Genomic DNA, 24178 nt, shown 5'->3' with positions numbered 1-24178 from the left:
AGGCCCTTTAAGCCCTCAGGTCTTCCTCGCTCACCCTTGACTTCTGGCTGCATACAAGGATTCTTCTATGAGAGCAAGTACTGGAGGAACGGAAAGACAACCTGGGAAGCAGGCATGTCCAGGAGCAAAAGCCTCCATCTGTTTAAAAATACCCACAGAGGCTGTGCCTGCTTATACCAGGGCAAGCCATATTCCTACACACAAAACAGGGAAAATGCAAATGTCTTGAGGGTGGAGCTCACAGACAGAGACACTCGCCTGGATGTTGGAGGCCAAGGGACATGCCTAGCATGGAGGAAAGTCCTCTGGAAAGGACCTAGAAGTTTCTCAGATAGCCAAGGCTGACTTGTTTCCCCCCAATATCCAGAGCTACTCTCTGCCACAACTTTGCCACCTTTGAACAGGATATTTTATGAAGAAACCCTATATTTACCATAGGAAAGAATGCTAAGTTACAACTCCGAGTACCGTGTTCCTCAGTTTTCCATTGCTGTGATACAAACCAATTTAAGAGGCTGAAAGGCTTATGTGGCTCGTGGTTTTGGAGATTTCAGTCCTCGGTCACGTGGCCTCAGTGCTAAGCTGTGGTAGCACAGTATGCCACATGTGATTGTGTAGCAAAGGGAAGTTTGATTTCATAGCATCCAGGAAGTGAGAGAGAGAGAGCCATGAAGGATACAGAATCCCAGAATCCTCTCTAAGGGTGCATCCCAATGACCCACACTCCCTCTATCTAAAGCTCTCTATCCTCACAGCACCACCACAGCTGGAGGATCAAGGCTTTAAGATACAGGAAGCCGGGGGACATTCCAGAGCCAAACTACAGAACGAACACCCTGATTATTAGTTACTCCCTGCCAACAGTCTAACGGACCATTCCAGAGACAGACAGACAGACAGACAGACTCTACTTTCCTTGAAAGGATAAAAAGAGAAGGTTCACTAGAAATCTTTATAGCCACAGTCTGGCCTCATGGAGCTGCAATACTTCTAAAGACTGGGACAGCAACATCCACTTCAGAATAAAAGGCATTGTTTTTGGCAAGGATTTGCTATCTTGCAGTCATCTTCAAGTTCAGCCCTAACTCCGGCAGCCAGGCTACTTTTAGTCTGAAACCTCAGACTGCAGTGATCATGGTGAGAGAGTCAATAACAATAGCCAATAATAGCCGATAAAAAGAGGACACGGTGTTCTCACTGAGAGCCAAGGAGCACGGCCAAGGACAGTGTGTGGGAGGATTGAGTGCTATCAGCAGCAGCCTCCATAAGGGAAGTGTGAAAGGCTGTGTGTGCACATCAGGACCAGCTACAGCTCCTCAGGCTGTGTGTGTGTGTGTGTGTGTGTGTGTGTGTGTGTGTGAGTGCACATCAGGGCCAGCTACTGCTCCTCATCCTGTCAACAGGGCACTCCTACTTCTGGTTCTTCCACTCACAATACTGAAGTCCTTCGGACAGAGCTGGAGTCCCTTCTGACAAGGATGGCTTTCCTTGCACTAAGAGGAAAGGGACTTCCTTCCCAGTCTGCTCCCCAGCCACCTGCAAGTCTCTGCTGGATCGTGCGAGGTCTGTTTGCAGCCTGGCCCCTCCTAGGGAGGTGGCAAACAGAGAAAGGGAAGGAAGGCTATAAAACCTTCTGCAAGTAATCACTCGGGGTTGCACTTTTGGACGGCTGGCCCACAACTCGCTGCTGATGCAAGTATTATCAAGTTTAAGACTGCTGTTAAGACCAAATGACCTATTAGAGAGTGAATTAAAACCGATATATACAAACAGGATGCCAGGCAGTTCTGCTGAGCACCTCAATATGCAAAATGCTAAGGGACTTCCCCTCCCTGCAGAGCCTTTCCATTTTGAAAACTAGCAAGAAAAAAACACGGAGCAGGGGGCGGAGGTGGTGGAGCCAGGAGGTTGTGCTGACAGGGCTGGAAAGCTTGTGCCTGACCTCCATGCAGGCCGCACATGGTGCCATTCGAGAGCTGGCATCTGAGACGGGCCGATGGCAGCTTGATCTGTTGCCAAGTTTCTTCCCCAGAAAATCCTACCTCGAGGCATGGCTATTACTGTTTTACCACAGTAAACTGTCTGGCGGCTGCTTGGCTGAGAGCCTCCTCGGCCCCTAAGCCTGTAATGCAGCTCTGAGGGTGGCTGCTGTCTCAGAGCTGACCCAGTGATGTTTCTGCAAAGAGCTGCCATGGGAAGAACCAGTGCTCATTAAGCTTTGCGATCACTCTCCTTTCTATCTCCTGTCTGGTCACCTTCCCGCAGACAGTGCTCATAACAGTACTCAATGGCCAGGAGAAGGCTCACAGGGAGGAAGTACAGGTCAGCAGAAGCAAAGCCCTACATCTCGTCTCACAGGAAGACCTAAGCAACTCGGCCCGCCCCGGGGCTTTAGTGAGGTTGGGCACCCAAGCCCTGACTGTTGGCTGTGTCAAAGTAACAAGTGGAGAAAAAGGGCATGGGGGATGGGGAGGCCAGGGGGGAGGGGAGAAGCCCAGCTCCACTCTCAGTTCTCCAACATGGGGATGGGATTCAAAAGTGAGAGCAGATCAGATGTCCTCAGGCAACAGGGTGTCTACATATGCACAAACAATAGCTGTCCAAATAATAGCTGAGCTAGGGACAACTCTTGCAAGCTAGAAGGCGGACTGCCACATGCTATCAACTCCGTTATTGTCACCTCATTAGACAAGACTGCACCCTCAGCCAGAGCTACAGGACACACACCTTCAGTCACCAGAGCTTTACACGTTGTGACACCCACTTCTGTCCCCATGGTCCTGCTCAGCCAGCCACCTTCCCTCTGTGAAGGCGTGGCCAGACTCAAACAAGCAAAAGGCTTTTTGGAGGAGAAAGCATTATCATGCCCAAGCATGCCTTGAGAGTTGAAAGCCATAACAATCTAAAAAACAGTCATTGGAATTCTGCTGGATTTCTAGCCAGACAGCTTTCTCCCTAGCTTTTAATTTTTGACAATAATGTTCTGCTTTGACTCTAAAATGATTTCATGGATGGAAATCTGTCCTTTTTAGAGCAATCACCACTTCACAGCACTACCGACTTCACTTGTTCTTATGCCAATTCCCTAACTCTTAGAGCAATAATCACACACAAGTACCACAAGGGTGCCTACCCACAGTGCTTTCCTTCAGTCAGGAGCCGTGTGTGTGTGTGTGTGTGTGTGTGTGTGTGTGTGTGTGTGTGAGTGTGAGTATGTGTGTGTGTGCTGGGTATGCACTTAGGCTTGCAGGGCACACTCATGTGGAGTCCAGATGTCAACACTAGGTATCTATCTCTTTATTACTTCCTGCTTTTTTTTAGACTTATTTATTTTATGGATATGAGTAGACTGTCGCTGTCTCCAGACACACCAGAAGAGGGCATGAGATCCCATTACAGATGGTTCTGAGCCACCATGTGGGTGCTTGGAATTGAACTCAGGACCTTTGGAAAAGCAGTCAGAGCTCTTAACCGCTGAGCCACCTCTCCAGTCTCTCTGCTTTATTTTGTAAGCCTGTCTCTCACTGAACCTGGAACCTGCTGTTCTGTCTGTCCAGCCAGAGAGTGTGAGGGATCCCTCTATCCCCTCACCCCCAGCACTGTGATTACAGGTAAATGCTGCCATGCACTGGTCTATGCTGTAGACCACTGTAAACAGGCGGATCCCTGGGGCCCATAGTCAGTCAGCCTAGCAAACTGGTGAACTCTAGGTTTAGTAAAAGACCAGTTTCAAAAAATGTTAAAATCACTTTCTGCTCTTACAATGGACCCAGTTTTGGTTCCCAGCACCCACATTGTAGCTCATAATGATCTGTAACTCTAGCTCCAGGGGATCTATCTGGCCTCCATGGGTATCTGTAACTCACATGGCATGTGCACGTGTGCGCGCACACACACACACACACTCTCTCTCTCTCTCACACACACACACACACACAAAGGCACATGTATGCACAGCACACACATATACACACACCCACACACACACAATAACTACAATAGATCTAAACAGAACCAACACTTGACTCATTTCTTCAGTGAGTAACACACAAAACAAAGAACAGATCCCTAGGCATGCCTGTGGATGAGTATTCCCAACATTAGAACAGGTACCCATTCAAAGTACTCCTGGGAAGGAGCTCAGGATTAAATACCCACCCCTCCCCCCTCAAACGCACCAGCCAGGCATCTCGCTAGTGCTTTCTGCTTAGAAGATATCCAATAAATGTTACCACACATTTCATTCCGAGGAGAGCCAGCCGTGAGTCCCGGAAGAACAACGGCAACCTCTTGGTGTTTTCTGCACTTGCTGGCTTTGCCAGACTGTGCCTATGTCTGGTACTGTGTTGGCTAGACCCTATAGAATCTGTCAGCACCCCCAGGGCCGAAACAACATGTAGGAGTATTCCAATGCCACTGCAAAGAGAAGTCAGCAGAGTGTGTGACTGGCGGGGAGCCAGGAGAGAAGAGTCATTGCATGAGAAGGCGACCACAGAGCAGTGAGGGTTATCTTTCCAGAACAGGCACTGGCTTCCATCAAAATAAGCAATTGGCTGAGCCAACACACATCTCAACAATGGCTTCACCCCACTGACAGTTAGCTGGTTCTTCAGGCAACCTCATTAGAGTCTTCCCTTTCCAGGCAACTTAACACATAAATTTAGGGAAAAAATTTGTGTGGGAGAAACAATGCCTGGATGTGGATGCTCCCCCAGCAAACTGCATGCAACAGAGACCAGCTGCAGCTCTTCAGGATGCTCTAGGGGCCATCTCTAACACCTGTCAGGTTGACTGCGCAGTGCTCTTCTAGCACTGGGAAGACAGCAGCACTCCCGGTCACTCCCACAACCTCCTGGTTTAGTCATCCAGAATAAAGGTGGAGGGCAGCAAGATGCCTCAGGGGGCTAAGACGCTTGCTGCCACCCCTGATGACCATGTCTATCATTAACACAGCCTAGTGACCCCACCCATAGTCTAACAAGATATCCCATCATAATCTCCTTCCTAAACTCCACAAACGGCTGCTTGTGTGATGGATAAGCTTGGCAGCAGCTTGTAATTCAGCACCGAGCACCGAGGAGGGAAGACGGTGGCTCAGTCCCAGCGCCTCCAGTGCTACCACAACAAACCTACATGGCTTCTGAGAGGAGAACCGGGTACTAACTGCTCATTAACTAGTTACTATATCTTGAGGCTCCATTAAACAGTCACACCAACTGATGCGGCAGAGGCTGGAGACTCACAAGTTCAAGGGCATCAAACCACAAGCTAAGATCCTGTTTCAAAAAGACTGTGCTAGGGGCTGGTGAGATGGCTCAGTGGGTAAGAGCACCCGACTGCTCTTTCAAAGGTCCAGAGTTCAAATCCCAGCAACCACATGGTGGCTCACAACCATCTGTAGCAAGATCTGACGTCCTCTTCTGGAGTGTCTGAAGACAGCTACAGTGTACTTACATATAATAAATAAATAAATCTAAAAAAAAAAAAAAAAAAAAGACTGTGCTATATGTCATCATGAAGCACAACTGTGGCCAGGACTACACAGAGAAGGCCTGTCTCGAAAAACAAACAAAGAGCAAGCAAATGCAGAGTTGCTCTGGGTGAGGGGGAAACATAACTAACTAGGGCTGGGAAGGTACGTCCACAGACTGCGACCACACAGCAGTGTCCCCAGCATACATGTGCACACACCAAACACAGTTCTTTTTTTTTTTTTTGGTTTTTTGAGACAGGGTTTCTCTGTATAGTCCTGGCTATTCTGGAACTCACTAAGTAGAATAGGCTGGCCTCAAACTCGGAAATCCACCTGCCTCTGCCTCCTGAGTGCTGGGATTAAAGGCATGCACCACCATGCCCGGCCAAACACAGTTCTTAGAAAAGAAAAACTAGTTGTACAAAAATACAGTAATGTGATGAGCGAGCAAGCAAGAGAGCTGATATTGACCTTCACACAAGCACACACACTCACGTACAGACACACACAAAAGGAGATGACTAAGTTAAACTCTAAATTCTAAGTCTGGGGTCAACAAACCTCTGTGAAAGGCCAGATGGCCACACACTGTTGGTCACACAGTGGCAGCCGGTCCTCACACGACCACATGCAGCAGGTGAGGGAAGGTACCATCACTGTGCCACAGCCGTGCCCTCACACCGCTGGCTGAGTTGCACATAATTTGCTCATGCCCTGTCATTCTTCCCTGTCCTGTTCACCACTGAGAAACACTCAGCTTGTCCTTGGTCTGAGGACCAAACAGCAGGTGCTGGGGCACACTGGGTTGGTCATCAGGCTCACTGTGGGCCATGCTCCACGTTTATGGCTCTGTCCAAAAGATGCCCATGCCTACAGACTTGTTATATAGATAATTCTTTTTCTTTTTTCCCCCCTTTTGGTTATTTAAGATAAGATCAAGATCATGCTATTTACCCCTAGTCTTAAAACCCTTGATCCCCTGTCTTAGCATACTGCCTCTGGGGTACATACATGTGTGCCACCTCAAACTGAAGCTGACCCCTCCTCCCTTCCCATCTCTTCTCCCCCCCCCCCCCCCCCCCCCCCCCCGTGTGCACTTGGGCCATAGTGCATGTGTGGTGTGGCAGCCAGAAGACAGCTTTGTGGTGAGCTCTCTCCTCTCACCTCTAGAGGGTTCAGTTCACCAGGCCTGCGCTGTAAACACCTTTACCTATGGAGCCTTCTGTTGTTGGGTTTTTTTGTTTGTTTGATTTTTCCTGCAACAGGGTTTCTCTGTGTAGTCCTGGCTCTGTAGACCAGGCACTTGAACTCAACTCAAGAGATCTGCCTGTTTCTGCCTCCCTGAAGGGGATGATTAAACACTGGGATTAAAGGTGTGCACCTCCGCCGCCGCCACCACCACCACCACCACCACCACCACCACCACCAGGCTGCGACTCTGTTTCTTACAAGAAAATGAAAAGTGCTGCTAGCTTCCTGACAGCTTGCTCTAATTTGAAACACTTTACAGGACAACTTGTTTGCTTTGTTTTGTTGATACATAGTCTCACTTGTATAGCCCAGGCTTGCAATCTTCTTGCCTTAACCTTCCAGGGCTGAGATTACAGGCATGCTCTACTACATCTGACCCTGGTTAGTATTTTTCTGACAATCCATTTGTTTGTTTGTTTGTTTGTTTGTTTAGTTAGCTCACTATCTGGACTAGGATGGCCCTGAACTCACAGAGATCCAACTGCCCCTGGGATAAAAGGCATGCATCACCATGCCTGACTCCTTTCTGTTTCAAAGGTTCCCAATTCTCCAGTAAATTCATAGCTTGGCTTCCTTTCTTTGAGTCCAGTCTACATCTGCCATCCTGCTGCAAGTCTGCCATACCCCATGAGTTGCTAAAGTCTCATTGTCATGAATGCTTCCCTTAATGCCTAGTGTTATCATCTGCCTACTGGCCATTCTATGGAGGAATGCTCCTTGAAGATGAACTGTTCAGACAGAAGGGACAGTGCACTCTGCCAGAGAGGAGTGTCATTCGCTGTTGCCATAGACCTGCCAACACTATTGTCCAAAACCTCCCGACACAAGCTGACCTCGAGGCTGCCATGTCTTTTTTTTTAAGAACCAAATAATGAATTAATTATACTTTTTGTTTTGTATTTTGGGGTGGAATCTTACTATATAGCCCAGGTTAGCCCTTAACTCATGATGTGGTCACACAGACCTCAGGCTGATGCAGTCTCCCTGCCTCACCCTCTCACATGTGCAGAGAACAAACCCAGCTCAATTAGTTTTTGCACTAAGGATCTTTGTTGTCAGTTTCCCAGTCTCCTTTTTTGCTCAGGGTTCCTTGATTCTTGATTGCTCCCCCAACCCTGACAGGATACAAGTATATGCTTGCGCTCTCTCTCTCTCTCTCTCTCTCTCTCTCTCTCTGTGTGTGTGTGTCTGTGTGTGTGTGTGTGTGTGTGTGCGCACCATGCTCCTTCATAACATCCTCATATTCTTACACACAAGAAAAACCCTCCAGAGTCATTTCTCCCATGCCCTGCCATGTGACTGCAGAGAATAACATGACTTCTGATAGCATGGAGAGACACTATTCGAGAACAGCAGCGTGTCAAGTGAGCTGCATTTATGTGTAAGCAGGAAAGCCTTGCTGTGTGAGCTGTGTGTCTGACAGAACACCCTGGAATAACCCAGTAAGGTTGGAGAGCTGCAAATCACAACAGATACACTATCAGGTCTTAGCATCTGAGAGAAAAGAAAACTGCAGACAAAGAGAAACAAAAATAATCAGCATAATTGCATGAAAACCTTCCAGGCCTTATCAGCACGTATACTGTATTTTCTTTTCCTTTTTTTTTTTTTAAAGATTTGTTTATTTATTATATGTAAGTACATTGTAGTTGTCTTCAGACACACCAGAAGAGGGTGTCAGATCTCATTACTGATGGTTTTGAGTCACCATGTGGTTGCTGGGATTTGAACTCTGGACCTTTGGAAGAGCAGTCGGGTACTCTTACTCACTGAGCCATCTCACCAGTCCGTACACTGTATTTTCAAGGGCATTTGCTTTATCACACTGATGTCCCTTTTTCTAGCAGAAATCAGTCATTATATGCAAAATCAATAACTTACTAAAGAGATGAGAAGACTGACATCTGCTTTAGTACTTTACTAAGTAAGATTAAAAATTTCAAATCCTAGGGGCTAGAGACGTAGCTCCACCTGTAGAGCGCTGTCTAAACCTGAAAAAGGCCATGTTCCATCCCAGCATGTTAACCAAGGGTAGCGCAAACATGTAACCCCAGCCATCAGGATGTGGGGGCCAGAGAATCAAAAAGTCAAAGTCACCTGTGGCTATACTGTGGAGTTTAAGGCTAGCCTGGGCTACACGAAACTTTCTCAAAAACAAATAAGCAAGCAAGCAAGCAAACAAACAAACACTCTTCTTTTTCAAGTTGTACGCCATATGCAGCATGAATCTGGTGACAGTGACTGAGCCCCAAGCGCAGGGGAAGCTGCTCATCTTCCCATACTGCAATGGGCTTGGTGATCAGTCAAGGGATTTCAGAAAAGTTTGAGGGAAAAAGATTTAAAAAAGCCAAGTAATAAAGGAGCAGTTTCCAGGGATAGCAATGCTTGAGCTGAGAATTACTATATAATAAACACAATTCTCTTCGTCAAGTAAGAGAATACACTTTCTAATGATTTTGCATTGCAATTAACGTTTTATGTATGTATATATTTATTTGAGACAGGGTCCCACATGCTGGCCTCAGACTCTTGACCATTCTATCTGTACCTCACAAGTGCTACAATTACAGCCATGTACCGGCACACCTGGTTCATGTGGTACTGGGAACCAAACCCAGTGTTTCCTGGAAAGCACTCTACCAACAGAGCTGTATCGCTAGCCCTCAATAAACCTTTTTTTTTTTTTTTTTTTTTTTTTTGGGGTTTTTTTTGAGACAGGGTTTCTCTGTGTAGCCCTGGCTGTCCTGGCACTCACTTTGTAGACCAGGCTGGCCTCGAACTCAGAAATCCGCCTGCCTCTGCCTCCCGAGTGCTGGGACTAAAGGCGTGCGCCACCACGCCCGGCTTAAACCTTTTTTAAAGCTGGGAGACTCCTGGTTTTTGGTCCACCATGAAAAAAGTTTAGCAGTCAGCTTTAAGTTAGCAAGAGCCAGTGAGACCACTCAGCAGATAATAAAGACTCTTGCCTGGCAAGCCTAAGGGCCTGAGTTCAACCACTGGCTCCCTCCCACAGTCAGTGGACAGAACCAGTTCTGGAAAGATGTCCTCTGTGTGCCACATGCACCCCATGGCTCAGGCAAACCTGTGCTCATGTCACACATGAACACACACACACACAGACAAATAAGAATAAAAAAACAAGTAAAAAGTCTCAATAGACCAAAAAGTCAGTAACTCTTCTTAGGCCTCCTATGGAAGTGAGGTAACAGAACCACCCAAGAGACACAGGAGGGCACAAGAATCACAGCTCAATGCCAGCATCGAGGATAACCTTGGGAAAATAGAGCTGGAATCGACAAACTGCTAGATGTGCTGTGCAGTCTAGGAGTGAAGAACTGGCGCAAATGTGGAGGCTCATATCCTTGGGAGGCTGAGGCAGGATCATGAGTTCAAGGCCGGCCTAAGTTACTGAGGGAGCATCTATCTCATAAAACACTAGGGCTCAGGACAAATGGACTGCACAGCTACCCTACTGAATGGTGAGAGACCTGACATTTTCCTGCTAAGTCAAGGGCAAGGCAAAGATGCCGACACCCCTGCCTTCCATCCATACTCAAAGTCCCAGCTGGGAAGTAAGAGACAAAGTAAGAGGAAGACATATTTGGAATAAAGCAACAAATTGTCTTTTGTTACAGATGACATGATGGTCTAGGACCTGGATGCTAGATAAAAATTCCAAAAGCTGGGCTGGAGAGCTAGCTCAGTGGTTAAGAGCACCGCTCTTCCAGAGGACCTAAGTTCAATTCCCAGCAACCACGTGGTGGCTCACAACCATCTGTAATGGGATCTGATGCCCTCTTCTGGTGTGTCTGAAGACAACCACATTCACATACATAAAATAAATAAATCTTTTTTTTTTTTAAGTCCAAAAGTTGAGCATAGTGGTGCATGCCTTCAATCCCAATACTCAGGAGGCAGAGATAGGCAGAACTGTTGAGTTTAAGGACAGCCTGCTCTACATACCAAGTTCCAGGCCAACCATGGCAACATAGTGAGAACGTGTCACAAAAACAACAACAAAACCACTTTTCATAGTTTTAGTGATAATATCAAGCTTGTAAGACACAAGATTAATACTCAAAATTTCAGTTTTATATCTATTATCAATGAACAATCAGAATTTGACCCTAAAATAGAGGCTGGAAGCTGGGCAGTGGTGGCTCATGTCTTTAATCCCAGTACTTCAGAGAGAGGGGCAGCCAGAACTCTTGAGTTTAAGGCCAGGCTGGCTGTCCTGGAACTCCCCCTGGGCTACACAAAGAAACCCTGTGTCAAGAAGGAGCGTAGGGGCGGAGCACAGGACTAGAGTGATAATTCAGCAGTTAAGAACACTGGCATTTCTTCCAGAGGACCTGGGTTTGATTCCCTGCACCTACATGGCGATTCACAACCAGAAATCATCATCATCCAGTATTATTTATACTAATACCCCAAAAGGGATAATACAAAGCTAATATAATTAAGGAGTATCTACTTCAAGAAAACCACAAAACTCTACTGAAAAATAGCAAAACAAACCCCACAACAACAACAATACCCTAAAACTAAGTAATTTATGGGCAGATACAACTTGATCTACTGATTTAAAACAACCACAATCAAACCCCCAGAAAAATCATCCTATGGATATCAACAAACTGATTCTAAAGTTTATTGAGAAAGGAAAAAAAAATCAAATTAGCCAAATCAATATGGAAGAACAGTCAGAGGACTGACGCCAGAAAACCTTAAACCCTACTAAGAAGGTAGGAGAAGAGGGAAATGGAGTGAAAACAGACAGAGCAGGAAGTGGAGCCATCACATCCTGTGTGGCCTGATCCTGGAAACCAGACTGTGGCAACAAGGAAACGGGAAAGGACAGACTCACAGCAGCACCTTCAGGAAAGCTGGATGAGTGGACTGTGCTCACAGAGCAGCACCAGATACCCACAGAGCAACTCAGAGCCTGTTCTTATGTCCTCCCAGTGAGTTGGTCTAGCTGAGTACACTGTTGCTATCTTCAGACACATCAGAAGAGGGCATTACAGATACCCTCTTACCAGATATCATTACAGATGGTTGTGAGCCACCATGTGGTTGCTGGGAATTGAACTCAGGACCTCTGGAAGAGCAGTTGGTGCTCTTAACCACTGAGCCATCTCTCTAGTCCGACATTCCATCCTTTATAAAAATGAATCAAAAGACCTGAACAGAAACCACCAAAGAGGACACACATGTCAAGGATGTATCTGGAAAGTGTTCAACACTGCGCATTGCAGAGAACTGCAAATTAAGACAGCTGGGCACTGCTATGTGCCTGACAGAGGGCCAAACCTAGGCAGGCAATGGGGTCAATGTGCAATGGCATGTGCAAGCCTGACTGCTTGCATTCCACCCCTGGATCCCACAGCAGAAGAGAACTGATCCCTGGATATTGCCCACTGGCCTCAATGTGTGCACTGTGGTATATGCAGGAATAGACACACATGCACAAATTTAAAAAGAATATAAATAAAAAAGAATGAACTACCCTCCAAACACTGAAAAAGACCAAAAGTGACAAGGACACAGAATCAAAGGAACTCTCGGTCATTGCTGTGGGAATCCGAGATGGTACAGCTCGTGTGGAAGACAACTGTGTATTTAAAATATATATGTTAAGCATACTCTTAACACATGATCCAGCCACTGTGCTCTTTGTTATTTATTCAAAGACATTTATAGCTTTATTTGTAACTGTCACAATTTGGAAGCAATCAAGAAGTCCTTCAGTGAGGTGAAGGAGAAAGCTTGGGACAACTAGACAGCGGAGCATCATTCAGCAATAAAGGAATAAGCCGCTGAGCCACAGTGAGGCATCAAGAGGGGCTGGAGGGACGGCTCAGCGGTGGAGTACTGGATACTCTTTCAGACCCACAAGGCACTGCACAGCTGTCTGGAACACCAGTTCCAGGGGATCCAATGCCCTCTTCTGACATCTGTGGGCACCGCGCATGCATACAGTACACAGAAATAGATGCAGGCAAAATACTCAAGCCCATAAAATAATAAAAATAAATATTAAAAAAGAAAAGGCATGAAGGGAACATAAATGCATCTTGCAGCTGTGATTTCTACTGGAAGATGCTCTGTAGACATGCGAAAGCTCAGGCGCCCACAGTGGCTGGGAGGGAGGGGTGCAAAGAGGGAGGGAGGGAGGGGAAAAACCTGGTAGAGACTATGAAGCTGCTCTGTCTGCTACTGCAGAGGTGGATGCACCCACACGATGTGCTGCGAAGATCAAGAGTGAGCCTCATGTAAACAGTGGATTTGAGGTCCACTCTGCAGCTAATGGACCACTACGGGCTGGCCGTCAGTGGTTGGGGATGTATACAGTGGGATGGGGTACATGGGGGCACTCTACTCTCTGTTCACTTTTCCTGTGAACCTAAATCTGCTCTAAAAAATGAAGTTCATTAAAAAATAATAATAATAAAATAAAAAACAGAAACCAGAAAAGAGAACCTAGGAGCTGGAGAGATGGCTCAGTGGCTAAGAGTGCTTGCTGCCCCTGCAGAGGAGCGGAGTTCAGTTCCCAGCAAGCATGTCAGGCGGGTCACAGCCACCTGTAACGACACTGCCAGGACCAACGACCTCTTCTGGCTTCTGTGTGCACATACACATGTGGCATACACACCAGGGAACGCACATACACGTAAATAAATGTTTAAAAAATAATCACATAAGTCCAAATATCTAAAGATTATATAAATCCCAGATTTTGCCTTTTGTCTACACATACATACACACACACACACTCATACACTTACATATATCTAGTCATGGTGCAAAACTTGAAAGCCAAGAGGATCACCATAAATTAAAGTGACACTGAACAAGACCTATCTCTCAAAAAACAAAAGAACTGAATTGATCTTTCAAATTAAGCATTCTTTCAAAACAAGCCTCTTTCCTGAGAATACTGAACGCCTTAGGACACACTGATGGAAGAGCCAGTCAGGGGGCATGGTGTGGGGGCGTGTTCCTTCCTGGCTTGGCCAGCTGTTGCACTGTTTCTGATTCTGTCAAACAGTATATACATGCTTGGCCCATGTACATTTGCAGGACAAAAAAAAAAAAAAAAAAAAAACAAACTCCTTTATGAAATTCAAACTTCCTTCAAGACAACTGAGTAACCATCTCACTGAAGCGCACTCATCCTGGGATTTCTCTGAAGGCCTGCTGTTCTTTAGGCTACACAGGCAGCTTCTCTCTCCTTACGAAGCTCCTCTCCAGGCTTTGGAAGGGCAGGGTCTCTCTTCCTTCACATCCCCTCACGCTGCCTCCATCCTCCCTCCTCCCTCCAGGCCTGACTGTGCTCCCCATGGTCACAAGAGTGTCCCCTAATAAAGCTCCCTTGTAGACGGTAAAAACGAATGAGTAAGTGAAATGTGTTTACCTTCCCTGGTTTCCTCTAAGAACTCTAAGGAAGGAACCAGGATCAAATGAAGACGGATGAAATGCTGGGAGAAGCAGCTCACAACCAACTCCAGGCTCAGTGTGGACCACGGACTGGAACCATGTTTAAGGGGAAACTATTAAAATTAACATACCCAGCTTAATGCTGCCGGCCTCCTAAGTTAAAACACTCTCATAATAAACTAACGCTCCTCAGACTTGTCTTACAGTTTTCACAGTGGTTTTGTTTTTGAGAGTCACGTTCTGCAGCCCAGGAGCCCCTGGAGCTCATTATGTAGCTCAGGATGGCCTTAAACACAGGGCCTTTTGCCTCAGTGCCAACCCCCCAGTGCTAGAGTTGCACACCTGAGTTAGCACATCAGGATTAAAATAAACACTCCCCTGCAGTTTGAAGAACTGAACCTAGCCCTTATGCATGCTAGGCAAGCAATCACCACCTAGCTACACCTCCAGCCCTATTTTAGTATCTCTGAGACCTGGCCTCTGTAAGTTGCCAAGGCAGGCTTTGTCATCCTCCTGAATGGCTCTTGATGGCTGGGACCTGCGATGCTTTCATGGCCCCTCAGACTCCCTGGCTTGTCTTTGCCATCTAGGGCTTCCCCCTCAGCCTGCAGTCAGTCTGTTGAGAGGAAGGTATAGAGACTGGTTCTGTTGCTTCAAGCTACTTCTCAAGCCCCCCAGGGGGAAGGCCATCATGCCTGGCTGCCAGGGGCTGCCCACTGACAACCAGTCACTTCCCTTAGCACCCGCTGTCCTCACATCAGCCTTGTGTCTCCAGTTCCGTGGCCCCACAGCCAATGGTTACACGGACGCATCTTCCCTGCTACCTCTCAGAAGTGGAAACTCTCGGGAGCCTCAGCCTATTCATCTGCCATGCGCCCTCCTCCTGGAGCTGTCAGCCTGCCATAAAAACACCACGGCTGACTGTACTCTCCCGTGTCTGCTCTGAATGACACAGAACAACTCTTTGTCAGGTCCTCCTTCCCAAGCCTTCCCTGGGGAAGTCTTATTTTAACTAGGAATAACCAGACGCTAGTCAATTACAGCTTCTCTGGCTCTGAAAAAGAGCTGTACAAAAGGGAAAATTGCCTTTTACTCCCAAAGCCATCAGAGATTTTTTTTCTTATTACCAAGGCATGGAGAACACACATTACTCCAAGGAGCCAGGGGAACCGATCTCCCTCCTGGAACGGAGCAGCAATCGACAGGCACTCACTACATCCTCAGAGCAATGAGCAACGGCTTTCCCAGTTTTGTTTCCCATGACAGCTGAGGAGCCCGGCTTTCCCCAAGGCTGCCTCCTGAAGACCCTCCTGCTCCCTGCCCCATGAGCTGTTAGTGTGCTTGTTAGTATGTTCGAAAAGCTTGCATTCTTCTGTAGTCAGCACGGTTCACCTTTCTGTTTACTATAGTCAGCTCCTATCTTGTTAGTGCCTTTGTTTTTCTTTCTTAAAATAATAATTTTGATGTCTGTGAGATAGTTCATTCCAAAAAAGCAGTTGCTACCAAGTCTGACTGCCTGACTAGATCCTGGGGACCTTTTCGGTGGGAGAGAGAAACCAAAGATGTCCCTGGGCCTCCACATGCTTGCGCCCATGCAATTTAAAATGCAAAATAAGCCAGGAGTGATGGTGCATGCCTATAATCCCAGGACTTGGGAGACAGAGGAAGACAGATCTCCATGACTTCAAGGCCAGCCTGGTCTACATAGTGAGTTCCAAGCCAACCAAGGCTACATAATAAGACCCTGTCTTAAAAAACAAAAATTAAAATAAGAAAAATTTCATCATTGAAATATAAAAACAATCAATCTGTTTTCTGAATATTTTCTTTCATTTCAAGGGTTTCAGAGAACATGGCTTCTCATGTTGTAGTTAGCAGGACAAATCCATACGGTGGCAGACTACAGTTATGTCGGGTGGATTTACGCTGGGCTGGAATGGCAGTTACACCCACAATGCCTTCATTTTTAGAGAGATTTATTCCCTTGGTTGAAACACAGGTGAAAGGTTCTATCTCCTGAAACTAACGATTAAGAAGTAAACTAAGGGGAACGAGAGAGATTAGAGGGTGCCCTGCCTAGGGATACAAGGGCACACATTCCTCTTCCACACATCTGCCCATGATTTTACACTGTAACTGCCTGATAATGTGCCCCCTTAGAGGCAGGAAGACTAACCGCTGCCTCGCCTTCAGAGCAGGAAGCGATCTCTTGTCCAGTTGATGTACTCAGAACGGGACTCTAATTGTCAAGATTTTGTTGCTGGAGCTTGGATCCAGCGTCCACCTTACATGGTGTACTGGCTGGTTTTGTGTCAACTTGACACAGTTGGAGTTATCACAGAGAAAGGAGCCTCCCTTGAGGCAATGCCTCCATGAGATCCAGCTGTAAGGCATTTTCTCAATTAGTGATGGGGGGATGGGTATTGTGGGTGATGCCATCCCTGGACTAATAGTCTTGGGTTCTATAACAAAGCAAACCAAGCAAACCAGGGGAAGCAAGCCAGTAAGTAACATCCCTCCATGGCCTCTGCATCAGCTCCTGCTTCCTGACCTGCTTGAGTTCCAGTCCTGACTTCCTTTAGTGATGAGCAGCAATGGGGGCATGTAAGCTGAATAAACCCTTTCCTCCCCAACTTGCTTCTTGGTCCTGATGTTTGTGCAGGAATAGAAACCCTGACTAAGACACATGGACACCTGTTCTACCACTGTGTTATGCCCCACACCCAAATGTCTGCCCCCACTTATGAGTTTTAATCAGGTATTACTCTGGTTCTGACAGACATGACCTCAGATATCTCATGATTTCCACCTAAATACCGACTACCCTTGCACAAAGCAGCAGGGAAATGCTAAAGCCCAAAGTTCTGAGTATTCTTGTAGATTCCAGTCTGCCCTGATAACTAAAATTGCTTTCCTGCAAGTCTAACCACAGTGGGCCCTGTGTTAGAGATTCATGGTCTCCAAACTCTCACTGGGCCTAGCTCAAAGCCCACTTGGGCATGAGGAAGGGTACTGTGGCTTGTCAACACTAGAGGGAGCTACACTCACATCACCACAGGGTAGTTCAGGTCAGGAAACTTCAAGGGATCTTTCTCCCCAAACTGATAGTCCTGCCTATAGCCAGGAGTGTTCAGGACAAGCATTCTACCACAGGTGTGAACCCTCACCCGTGACTGCTAGCTTTTCATCTATGATAGCTTGTAGGCAGGTGGCAGGTTGATGATGAATTCCACTGTAATTAACACTTCCATTCTTCTGTAGGATTCAATGCTTCTCTTCCTCTATTGCCTTTGTCTGGGAATTTTCTGTTCATAGCTTTTGTTTGTTTCTTTGGTTTTCGGGACAGGGTCTTATGTATCTCAGGCCAACCTCAGTCTCGCTATATGGGTGTGGAGGACTCTGACTTCCTCATGCTTCTTCTCCTCCATTTCCTAAATGAGGGATTTCAGGCTTAGCCCCACTGTGTCAGGCAGACTTGGGTTTTGTTGTTATTATACTTGGTTATGTTTGGTTTTGTTGTATCTTTCTTTTTCTTTTTCTTTTTTTTAAAGAACAATGGGAAAAAGAAATCTTTAGGAATGTCTTAAAACCAACTTGGTTCTCATGGAATTCAAATGAAGCTCAAACAGCCTGTGGTACAAGTCAGGGAAAGGAGCTTTCTGTGAAGAACCTTTAGGATGAAAGCAGGGAAGGGAGGGGTAAAGGCCAGAGCATCTAAGATGCAGTGGCTCTGACCACTGTTACACACTGTGATGGCTAGTCTTGACTACACCCAGAGTCAACTAAAACCAAAGCAGCTGGGCACACCTGTGAGAGCAGGAGATACCTGTGAGGACTGGAGACACCTGTGAGGGCTGGAGACACCTGTGAGGGCTGGGCACACCTGTGAGGGCTGGGCACACCTGTGAGGGCTGGGCACACCTGTGAGGGCTGGGCACACCTGTGAGGGCTGGGCACACTTGTGAGGGCTGGGCACACCTGTGAGGGCTGGGCACACTTGTGAGTTTTTTTCCTTGCCTGGGTCATCTGAATCCAGATCATTTGATGTGGTAAAACCCACCCTAAATCTGGGCCATGCCTTCTTGTTAGGCTATATATAAAGGACACAGACGAAGGAAGCTTTTGCTCTTTGCCTGCTTGCCCTCACTCTTGTCAGCAAATTCACTAGTATCAGAACCGACTTCTCTGGGATTCTAGTATGTACTGAAGACCAGCTGAGATGGACTTTCCATCCAGAGATAGATATATACAAGATAAACATGTAAATATCAATTCTGTCACTCCAGAGAGCTCTGACTAATAGACATTCACACCTCTCTACCTCTAGAAAACATTCATGGCCTTGAAACTGTGTGACCTAAACCATCAGCAAATATGAGACTCATCAACGGCCTGTCTGTTTCTCTGCCCAGAGGAGCCACAGCATGTCATCTGGCTGCAGCTGTAACAGAGGCAGTATGCAGAAGAGAGAATGCAGGGCAGAAGAACTTGCATTTTCCTGTCTCAAAGTTGACTGTGATTCAGAACAGTGAGGTCTCAGCAGTCAAGACACTGACTACCTTCTTTTAGGACACAGGCTGCTCCTGAGTAAAAATAGACTAGAAGTAACCTTGGAGAGCAACTCTGTGGGTGAAGAGAAAAATGTACTAGATCAAAACAAATTTTTCACTTTAAAAATGCAAGCTCAAACCTCTAGAGTATAAAGTGAAACGCACTGGGTTCAAACCAAGTCTCAAAGTAGCTGGGAAATGTTAGTCTTTCTTAAGTCACAGACTGCAAACACTCTTGAGGTGCGAAGAGGATGGATGGACAGCCAGATGGATCTAGGGATCTCCCCCTTCACCCTCTCTCTGACACTACAATGCTTTGCATCCTTTCAGGAGAAGCAGAAGGAAGCACGGTAGTGTGAAAAGGCAACACCTTACTTCCTCCTCATTTGGGGCATGTGCCAAAAGACCTCCATGCCACTCGACATCATACTGACCTTTAAAATGTTCCGGCCATCAAAAGACTCTCTCTCCTTGAAGATATATTTGCCATCTGCTGTGTAGAGATTGTACCTGCCTTCCGCTGTAAATAACACAGAGACAGTGTGAGAGGAAGCTGAGCAGGCTATATGTACCTGCCCTGTTGGTCCCCAGGCCTCCTAGCAAACTTCTCACCTCCTGCTTTAGGAAGCAACATAGGACGGAGGAGGAACAGCTGAGAGCCAGGAGATGGGGCTCCCATGTGGCAGTGCCAACTGCCCGTGTGTCTTCATTCCTTCAGAGCTCTCGGGCACTAACTGTACACACTGGGTAACTGACAGCTCTCCCACGGATCTCTTTCCCACTAAGTGACCTCCAGGGCTTTACAACCCCCAAATAAGTGGCATGTGATTTTAATTGTGTTAAAACACATAATATAAGCTTACATATAAACTATTCAAAGTTGCTGGTGTCCAGGCTGTGGGTTAACCTAAGGATTCCTTCCACATTGGCTTGGGGGTGGGGGAGTGCCACCATGAAAGCTATCCCTACATTCTACACGGGAAGACAGCAAGTCTATGACCTTGGCCTAAACAAAACTGTGCTCTAGCTGACTGAGTTAATTTAGGTTGCATTTCCCAAAAGATGTCCTTAAAGGACAGCCAGAAGACTATCAAAGGGATGGGGACAGGGAGGGGAAAGTGACATAGCTTTTCATGTCCTTTTCAAGTAAAAATTCAATACAGAGAAGAGAACAGGGAAGAGAAAATTCAAAGGCCCTGAAGGATTATTTAACTCTCAGAATGCTGTCAGACTGCAACTCTTTCCTGCCTTCTGGCAGACCTATGCGCATTCCTCTTTCTACGTCTCCAGTCCATCTTCTACTACACAGGTCTGCAGAGTCCCAGGTCTAACAACTGCATGAGCACATCCCAGTTTAGCTATGTGTGTGGGATCTCCTGACCTAGCTCAGAATGGAAAGTGTTCTAAACAAGACCCCTCAGCTTAAAATCAGTTCTGAAAGCCAGCCGAGGTAGCACAGTCCTATAAAGCCAGCTGAGGTAGCACGGTCCTATAAAGCCAGCACTAGGTATGTGGAAGATCAAGGGCTCAAGGTCATGTCCCTTCTGCAGAGCAAACTGAAGGCCAGCCTGAATTACATGAGATTCTGTCTCAAAAGCACAAGCAATACAAATGAAACAGCTTCCCTGCTAAGAAAAAAAGAACAGGAGCAGTCTGGAAAGCAAATCAATAGCAAAGAGACTGTTAAAAAGTAGACGGTGTGGGGAGGGAGACGCTCAGTCAGGAAAGTGCTGGCCTTGCAGTATGAGGGCCTCACTAAGCTTAATCCCCAGAACCCATGGGGAAAAGGCTGGCATGGTGGCACACTTAAGACTTTTAGCCCAAGGGAGGCAGAGATAGGAGGGTCTTGGTCTCACTGGACAGCCAGTCCACCCTACTCAGTGAATTACAGGCAAGTGACGGGACCCTGTGGATGGTATCAAAGGAAGGGGGCAAGGTGCAGGGAGACACAGGCTCTGCACTGTGTAGGTTAAATTTACCTGGGCATCTTAAATCCTTCTTTGGGAAGAGATGCTCAATGGCTGAAAGTAGGGCCTCATGCATACTAAACAAGCACTTTACCCAACACTGTACCCCAACCCATATCTCATATTTCTGTATGCAAAATCTAACAGCCCCATGTGTGACAGGACTAACTGCACGCTAGGCATGTCCCTGCCATGTGTACTGGGTTCCTCAGAGCAAAGGCTTATCAGGGACTCCTGGCCACTGCTCATGCAAAGCGCTAGCAAGTCTCAGAGGTCTTGCTGATCACGGCCCTGCTGCAGCTCTTTGGGGACTTACCATTGGGGTCTTTCCTGAGCAGTGTGTTCATGACCGTGGCGTGCAGTTTCACACTGGTCCACTCTTTCACGATGAGTCCCAGGGACTGAAAGCGCTCCAGCACTCGATCAACCAGCTCCTGCAGCCTGGAGTTTGAAGCACAGAAGTTTTAATAAATCCTGAACCCTGACCACTAATTCAACATGAATGGACTGTGTGCTCTGAGCCAGTCATTCAAAGCCTTGCACAGGAGTGGCAAGAGCCACAGCCCCCACCAGAGCTCCCTGTCTGATTAAGAACAAGTCACTTCCGGTTATGGAGGCACAAGTCTGAGGTCCCACCACCCAGGAGACAGAGGAAGGGAGTCATAACTTTGCTGTTTTGTTTGTTTGTTTGTGAGTCTGTCCTCACTATGCAGCACTGGCTAGCCTAGAACTCACTCTGCAGACCAGGCTGGCCTCAGACTCACAGAGATCAGCCTGTCTTTGCTTCCCAAGTATTGAGATGAAGGATGTGAGCCACCAAGCCTGGCAGGTTCATAAGCTTGAAGCAAACATGAGACGCACAGAGTTCCAGGGCAGCGCGGGTCACAAAATAAGACCCTGGGGAGAGGGCCGGGAGAGGGAAAGAGATGTCACTGCAGTGCACTATTGGTTTTATGACAGTAGTTGACTGTGTGGAGACATAGATTTAAGCATGTTCTTGAAGGATTAATAAAGATTCACAGACAAACCAGAAAAGTATGGACACTTCAAGTTATTAAAAAGCAGTTCCTGCAAGACCCCAAGGCGTGCAGGGTCACAGAGACAGTCTGCTGGTTACTGGAGCCCTGTGACAGAGTAAGAAAGGCTGGATGTGAAGCAGTGGCCAGACCCCAGAGTCAAGCTCTTACAGGGACTGCTGGGACCCAATGTCCATCTATGCGTTTTGACTCAGGCAAGGAGAAAGTGTTCCCAAAGAGGAGAGCAGAAAAGAAAGAGGCAGTGCACAGGATCAGTGGGGCAGCCGCTTCCATAGAGAAAGAACAGCAGACAATGCACTGGCCACCGCACGGAGCAAAGCACGCTGAGCTACCTTCACAGCATATGGTTATCCTAATTACCAACGAAGGCACTAAGCAGAGGCAAGTTATAGAACTTGAACAAGGTCATGTAACTTCTAAGTGGCAAATCCAAACTCTCTCTCTCTCTCTCTCTCTCTCTCTCTCTCTCACACACACACACACACACACACACACACACACACACACACTATCCTTCAGGGGCTGAGGTGTTGCTCAGTGGTAGAATGTGTGATTAGTATGTATAAGGCCTCAGAGTCAATCCCAGCGCTGAAACAATTTTCCTATTAATTTAAAAATGTCTTTCTTTTCTTATCTTGTGTGTGTGTGTGTGTATAAGTCAGAGAGAGAGAGGAGGAAGGAGGGGAGAGCGAGAGAGAACCAGAGAGCACACACACAGAAGAGAGCAAGCCAAGTTGGGCCCACCAGTGTGGAGGAGTGGTCAGATGACAACTTGTGGGAGTCAGATCTCTCTCTCTACCATGAATGTCTGGGGACTGAACTCCCAAGTTGTCAGCCTTGGCCGCAAGCACCTTTATCCGCTGAGCCATCTTGCCAGTACTTTTTTCATAGTTTTTTTTCAGTTAGTGTGCAAAATAATGGGTTTCATGGTGACATTTTCGTGTGTATGTACATATCTTTGACTTTATCATAGTCACCTTCCTGCTAACCTCCTATATCCCTCTCCCCACAAGTCCATTTTAATTAAAGGTGAGTTTTAAGAACTCAGCGCAGGCCAGTCTGCCTTCAGAGTCCAAGTCTTTGGGTCCCCACCATGAATGAGGAAATGGTGGCACTTCCTACATTTGCTGACACTCTGGGGCATGATCAGGAACTTGGAAGGTTCCCTGAGAAAAGCGGTATGCATAGTGGAGGAGACGGGGAAGAAAAGTTCCTGAAGTCTCGGGTTGGTGACCAGGCAGTGTAGCAGCTGAAGCTGTGAAGACTCCTCTGTTCACTGATGTCAGGGGCAGGGCTAACACTGTGCCATTCTAATTGTGTAGCATAGGACATCAGGTGTGAAGGACACTTCAGGCACGTGTGTCCAAGAACAGGCAGCAATACAAGTCTGGAGCACAATGGAGGCGAATGATAGGAATGTGGCGGTCAGCTCAGCTTCCTTCAGCTAGGTACAGCAACACACATACTTGGAAGATAGAGGCAGGAAGTCAAGGTCCTCCTCAGCCACATACTGAGTTTAGAACCAGCCTGGGCTATTCAATAAACCAGAAAGAGTAATGAAAACACAGGACAGGTGCAGCACGGAAGGAGGATTAACAGCAAGGCAGGCGAGAGACAGCTGTGAGCAGCCTCCTGGGATGCATCCCTAGGAAAGGACAGAGAAGGAACCAGAAGACAGAGCGGCAGGAAGGAGAGCCAGAGGGCACAACCACCTTGGGCAGCAATGGGGACACCTGTAGCAAAGCGGTTTCATGTCCACACCAGAGTCAGAAGTCTTGGGACCAAGGACGGGGAGGAATAAGACAGGGGTTCGGGAATGGGGAAGGGCACACCAGGAGAGGAAGAAATGACAGCCTTTGGCAGGTCACAAGAAGCAGAGCAAGCACTGCTGAACTTTTTAGCCAGGAACTGAGGAATAAAAAAACATGTCACCCAAGCAGACAAAAATGTTGCAGGATTCATTCACTAATACAGAGATGGGGCAGGGAAGGTGTGCCTCCATAATTGTCCCCTTAAATTGCTTCTTGTTTATAAAAGCAACAAGTTCTTTAAGACAATGAGAAAGGTCAGAAGAGCATAAGAAGGGAAACAGCCCCTTAAGCAACCCAGCGCTTATCTGGGGACAGTGAGGTGACATCAGCGAAAACTGTCAGCATCTCAGAGCATCCTTACACACTGACAGTGAGCATCTCAGCCTACCACATCAGAAAAACTGCAGAAAAGACTCAGCTTAGGTAGAGAGCACTGGGATCTATCCTGGTACCATAAATAAATAAATAAATAAATAAATAAATAAAAGCAACCTCGACACGGTGGCCTATGCCTTTCCTCCCAGCATTCAGGAGGTGCAAGCAACTGGACAGAAGTTCAAGGTCATCCTTGGTTGCATAGAAAGTTCAGAGTCAGCCTGGGCTATATGAGACCCTGTCTGAAAACGAACTGCAGAAAAGTATAATAAAA

General features: G+C 47.0%; 1 protein-coding gene across 3 annotated transcripts in view; it reads right to left on the bottom strand.

The window, feature by feature from the left end:
* Ascc1 (activating signal cointegrator 1 complex subunit 1) overlaps nucleotides 1–24178 on the bottom strand; it is a 93508-nt gene that overhangs the window by 15986 nt on the left and 53344 nt on the right. For all 3 annotated transcript variants that reach the window (XM_021174518.3, XM_021174519.3, XM_029482653.2), the window contains exons 8-9: nucleotides 20998–21122; nucleotides 19149–19234 (exon numbers count right to left, since the gene is read on the bottom strand). In XM_021174518.3, coding sequence (XP_021030177.1) covers nucleotides 19149–19234; nucleotides 20998–21122 — 211 coding nt within the window. The remainder of the gene's footprint in view (nucleotides 1–19148; nucleotides 19235–20997; nucleotides 21123–24178) is intronic.

The sequence above is a fragment of the Mus caroli genome, unplaced genomic scaffold (assembly GCF_978045245.1).
Source record: "Mus caroli unplaced genomic scaffold, Mus_caroli_1 scaffold_9, whole genome shotgun sequence".
NCBI classification, from domain to species: domain Eukaryota; kingdom Metazoa; phylum Chordata; class Mammalia; order Rodentia; family Muridae; genus Mus; species Mus caroli.
This window is presented reverse-complemented; position numbering and strand designations above follow the sequence as displayed.